Source organism: Cygnus atratus, chromosome Z (assembly GCF_013377495.2).
Source record: "Cygnus atratus isolate AKBS03 ecotype Queensland, Australia chromosome Z, CAtr_DNAZoo_HiC_assembly, whole genome shotgun sequence".
Classification (NCBI taxonomy): Eukaryota; Metazoa; Chordata; class Aves; order Anseriformes; family Anatidae; genus Cygnus; species Cygnus atratus.
In genome coordinates this window covers 24635904-24641903 of record NC_066396.1, presented here as the reverse complement: position 1 = coordinate 24641903, position 6000 = coordinate 24635904, and the positions used below count along the sequence as shown (strand labels likewise).

At 36.6% G+C, this 6000-nt stretch overlaps 1 protein-coding gene across 1 annotated transcript in view; it reads right to left on the bottom strand.

Moving 5' to 3' along the window:
• Positions 1-448: 448 nt before the first annotated feature.
• The window catches only part of ARSB (arylsulfatase B), a 64264-nt gene continuing 58712 nt past the window's right edge, over positions 449-6000 (bottom strand). Inside the window, exons 7-8 of the mRNA XM_035553557.2 lie at positions 1454-1582; positions 449-955 (exon numbers count right to left, since the gene is read on the bottom strand). Coding sequence (XP_035409450.1) covers positions 690-955; positions 1454-1582 — 395 coding nt within the window. The 3' untranslated portion in view covers positions 449-689. The remainder of the gene's footprint in view (positions 956-1453; positions 1583-6000) is intronic.

The following is a 6000-nucleotide window of genomic DNA, read 5'->3' as shown; positions in this document are numbered from 1 at the left end:
TTTTTTGTTCAACCCTTTCTTCAGCCTGTCGAGACCATTCTGCCTGGCCGCCCTGCCCTCTAGTTGGCCACCACTCTCTACCCCAGTTTGATATATTAACAATGAACACGGATTAGGGATTTTGCTCTATTCTTAGAGGTTGTTTTTTACTTTTTTTTTTTCCTACTCTCTGAGAATTCTGCCTATTGCCTTTTCTGGTCAGAGCTTCATGTTAAAGGTAAAAATTATAATTTCAACTGTTGTACATTTTTCTGTTCTTTATGGGTAATGTAACAGCTTCCAACAGAATTTGTCTACTGGGTAAACATGAAACTCAAAATCAGTTTATTCCACGAGAATTCTGGATGTTCCTGGTGCCTTGATTCACTGCAGCTTTTTAACAGAAGGAGGGAGGCAGTGCTTTACTTTCTGCTTTAAACCCATATTGTTAACAAAGAATACTCAAACAACAGATTTATAATTTTATCCATATTTCACATACAATAATTGGGAAGGAGAGAATGGGAAGGACTGAAATAAGATCCCCAACATACTATAAGAGTAAGAAATACTCTTAAAGGAGTGAGCAAAAAATGAACTCACAATTAGCAGTAATGTAATCAACAAAGTAAGACAGACATCACTAGGACCTTGAAGTACATAAAATGAACTCTGCTACAGGTGTGTTTTGCACGGCGCAGTGCTGTGCACTATGCCCAAGGACCCCAAGCCCCAGTTGCTGCTGGATCACAGTTGGGATCCTCATCAGGGTAGAATACAGGCACTGAATGTTTATAATAGTACTGAAGACGTGAGAGCAGTTTTTTCACCACATGAGGATATTTTTCAGACAACTCATTTTTCTCTTCAGGATCATGAACGATATCAAATAGCCAAAGTCTCTTTGTTGGTGGATCAGACGACTGAATCTTTGATTCATTGAACAAAGATGGTGGAGGGAACCAATGACTGCAGCCTACAGAAACAGGAACAGACCAAGCGTTAATTCTCCGATATAGAGCAGTGAGGAGAGGCAAAGTTATACCATAACTGAGGAATTCACTAGGTCCCTTGACAAGCCACGGGCCAGTGACTCTTGCCGCATTGCTTAACTGTCCAGCATCAGAGTCTCTCTACTCCAGGGCCACGTATACAAGAGTTACATTTATATAAAAAAGCCACACCATTGGGATTCAAACCTGCATGTTGCTTAATTTCAAATCAAGTAATTTCATGGACTTTCTTCTTTCACTACTGTGAATTTCACTACTGTAAATGTCAAATGGTCATTTGAAAATGAAAGAACATGTTGTCTGGATTTTAGAAGTGTCCCTTCTAGATTTTTGCATGTGATCTAAATCCTGAAAGCTAACGGGACAAATAAGAGAAATGATCATATGCTAAACAGAATGAAACTGTGTTTAGGGCGATGGGGAGATACGACATCTTGTACAAAAGGGAGTTACTTTGTTACCTGGATATCCAGTTAGTAATTTCCATTTTCCATGACGGATTGCTGCATGAATGGATATATTGAAAAGTGTATTATCCCACGGAAAAGAATTGATCTGCAGTAAAGATGTCCTGTTGTCAATGCCAAGACCTTAATGGAACAGTAAACTAAGTTAGATACATTACATATGGATGAAGTCATTTTTAGAATTCTGATAGAAAGCAAAGCAATATCATCCATTTATTTTTATGTATTGAATACAGAATTTGTTATATATATGTACAAAGGTCTGTGCTACTATTCACTGGATATACTTAATTATTAGAATTTAAACTGAAAGTGACATGATGACCAGTAGAGAAAGCGACGTCCGAGTCCAAATAACTGGACTCATCTCATATACAGATACCATGTGTGTATCCAATATACCTATATTAAGAACATTCACGATTGTAATTGCTAAATTTCTTCATAGGATTGAAAGATCTCCTGAATCAGGATTGCTGTTAGTTCTCTTGGATCACTGCAGGGAATGAGCTAGGTCTCAGCTTTTACCCACTCACAAGAGAGATGATTCTCTGGAATGAGCTGGCTACATTCACACAGATCCAAATCTGGCCAGCGAGGTACTTCTGTCATATGACAACAAGAGGCTGTGAAGCAACGGTGTCTTTGTAGAAAGATTCATCTATTATGTGTCCCCATATCCAGACCCTGCAGCAAATTCTCAGATGTTAACGATGCACCAATTCCCTCTCAAAAGGAATCTTTATATGTTTTTTACATGAGTAAGCTCGGAAAAACAAAGCAAAACAAAACAAACAAACAAAAAAGCAACTAATGCTTTACTGAAACCAGGAGAGTCAGATGTTCTAGGAGAATTCAAACCTGCAAAAATCCTGCATATCAACTTTCATAAGCAAGCTATGTTTATGAAATAAAACCTAAGACTTTTACATTAACTGTATCAGCTGATACCTGTTTACGAAAAGACTACCAAAGGGCAATTCTGTAACCAGACTAGAAACAAGACATCAGGAGGTGGACAGAAACCAATGTTGATTTTCTAGCATGTTTCAAGAGATGACTTTCAATCAGTTTAGCGAATTTGAAGGACTCAGCTGACATTTTTGCCATTGAAACAAAAAAGAGAATCCACGAGATGTGCAATGATCACATGAGATCCAATATTAGAGGCAATACTAGAGGTTTCTAAAAAGAGTAAATTACACCACAGTGGGGCAAATATAAATCAGATAGAAGAAAAATTGGAAGGGAAATGCTGGGTTACAATTTCTCTATTTTTTGTGAGGGTCCTGCTAGGTTTCTATTTTATTACTGGACTTCATACTGTGAATCAGTTTTTCTTTAATAAACGCTTTGTATATATATCCAAGCTCCTTTTTTTACATCAGACTTCTATAGTGTTCCTAGATAAAGAAGACTATAAAAGTAGACTACTTGTTTAGAATTTGCATACACAGGCTAGGGAGGGATTAGCTCAGCTTAGATCATGAAGTACTGATGGGAAAACAAACAAACAAACAAACAAAACCACTATAAAAACGAGAAAAAAAATCACAAAAATACCCTGAAGAATTCTGGAAGATAAATCTACACATAGCCATGTGATGTCTGTAGCAGATACACAATGTTTTGAAGATTAACATTGCTTACTTTTCCACGTCATTATGCTACATATTATTCTGTCATACTGTTTGCTACTGGGAATACTCATCTGCCATTTACTTACTTGAAGAGCACAATGAAGGCCATCCAGCAGATCAAAAAATACAACCATATTTTTTAAACATTATGTCACAAAATTACAGTATTAGGTCTAAAGGAAAAATTATGTAAGTCTGATTTTTTGATTTTAAGATTTAGCACGGAGAATATGCTTCTGATTGCTAAGGTAGGGTGTGTGAACCCATAGCACTACACAATATAAATTATTTAAAAGACTTCAAATAATCAGTATGAAAGTTTGCATTATAGAAATACTTTGCAAAATACAGATAACAAAACCCAACAAATCTTAAACTAAGAAATGCTTCTACCAGAAGTTGTAGGTGAAGTTGTTTGATAGAATATTATCACTGAGCAAAATTTACAGAAAAGATAAATGCACTTATGTTGAGCTATTATAAACAGAACCCTGTCTGTCATGTTAACTCATTCATTTTAAGCCATTTTACCCTGTCTTGCACCAAAGAGATGTGCAGCCTATTATTCAGCCAAGTGCCTTGCTTCACAGGCAGTACTGGTCAACTTTTATCAGACCATGAAAAACATATGGTGCTTACTTGAATGAGCTTTACATGGAATATTTACCCGACTGGCAGTTTATTATATTATATAAGTACCGGATACAATACTTATAAAAAATTGCTTGATATGAGTTGTGTTCTCCCATTATATGATTTACTCGGGCAGATAATGATAGGACAATGGGGAACAGTTTTAAACTAAAAGAGGGGGAGAGTTAGATTAGACATTTGGAGGAAATTCTTCACTCAGAGGGTGGTGAGGCACTGGCACAGGCTGCCCAAAGAAGCTGTGGATGCCCCATTCCTGGAGGTGTTCAAGGCCAGGTTGGATGGGGCTTTGGGTGACCTGGTCTGGTGGGAGGTGTCCCTGCCCATGGCAGGGGGTTGGAGTTAGACGATCTTCCAACCCAAACCATTCTGTGATTCTATGAGTCACCTTAAGCTAGAACATACCTTGCTCTGCGTATACCTGAATTACTCCTTCTCTTCAACCCAGCTGTTAAATTTCTATCTCTGTCTTCATTCTTCAGCTTCTGCTATTGCAGCTAAAATGCAAAATTACTGGGCAGTCTTCTCCTGCCACAGTTCAGTAGATTAAAGAAGTCACATTCTTTTTTGTTTCCTGTGTAAGATAAAATGTTCATTCCCTAAGCATCTAAGTAGCTTTCCTCTGCATCTGCTCTATACTGGTTTTGGCTTCTATTCTCTCCCTCCCTCTCTCTCTCCCTCTCCCTCCACCCGCTCCCCCTCTGTTTTTCAGCATCATTGACAGGCAAGAATCCCGTGGACTAATTCAGCAGACAGAGGACAGATGTCTTTTATGTATCTATCTAATGAAGTCTACCTTCACATGCCCACATACTCCTACTCCCTTTATAGACTTATAAATCTAAAATGCTTTCAATGCTTTTCCCTGTGTGAAGAGGCTAAACATTTTATTTAGCTGCCATTTGTTCACCAATGTATCGATAGCTAATGAAGTACTACAGCTTTGCTTTTGCTTTAAAGAAATCCCACAGCCTTTGCCATCATTTTTCTTATTTTCTGACTTAAGACTCTGTTTCCTGAAGCCCAATTGGTTACCCTCACCAGTTGCTACATTTAACTGCTCTTTTGGGAAGAACTTTTATTATTTATGAAAGCAGTGAAATTTCATTCAGATATTTATGTTTGTATATTTAATGCTATGACAAATTGATCTAACTATTTTAGTGTTTTGTTTGGAGTTGTAGGTAACCAAAAAATGTTATTCAATAGCTTTCATATCTCTATAGAAAAAATAAGTACTTTGGAAAATGCAGTCCTTAGATAAGTGACTTCAGAATTTATGTCATATTTCAAGCCCATCCTTAGTCTAACAGCCTGAAAATTGGTTTCAAGTCAGACTTTAAGAGGAACTGAGGTGGCCAACTTACACTATCCACAAAGGCAGTTTATCATCTAAAAAATGGTCTCTCTGCCAGATGAAAGCTGTGAAACAGCTATGTGAGAAACTACATAAATAGGGTCTTCATCCCCAGAGATGAACAACACAGATCTATGAGACTGGGTGGCAATGACAGGACAAAAAAGGAAAACTGGTCTTTCGAAATATGGCACACCAAATAAATTACGAGGTTACTTATTCAAAACAAACAATAGGATGTACTTTTTTATCACAGATGTAAATCAACATGGGATGTTACAAACTTTTATTTTTTTTCTTTCAAGAAAGGTTCCACTTCTTTGATTTAGTCTAATATATAAATTTGTGGAAAAAAAATCAAATAAATTTATTTAAGACTCTATTAATTTAGCCTCTGCTCTCTTTGTGATTTTCAATAATAAAAAGAAAGAAGATAAAGTGCAAATTTTCAGCTGAGATTTTAAAAAGTGAATATAGATGGGAAAACATATTCTATATCTACAAAGATAGGTATGATACTTGCACATATCTAATAAACATAGATTAATTACTCTTCTCATTCCCATAGCTCTTCTTTCTTCCTCCAACAATGAGACCAACTCAAGCAACTGGTAGAAACCTAAAATCTAAAGATATAAATAGACAGTACATCTAAAAATAGAATATTCTGTATTCAGTCTATGATTAAGATGATGAAAATTATCCATGTTGAGAAGTTTTCTTGGTTGGTAGAAGATCAAAGAGCATATAGTTTTGCCCAACATGCCATTTACAAGATCCAAACCACAAGATTTGTAGTGTCCAAAACAATATTGCCTGAAGCATGCTATATTTCTGTACACTATGGCCTATGACACTAATGTGCAGGGAAGAAATGTAGGGTACTGGACAAA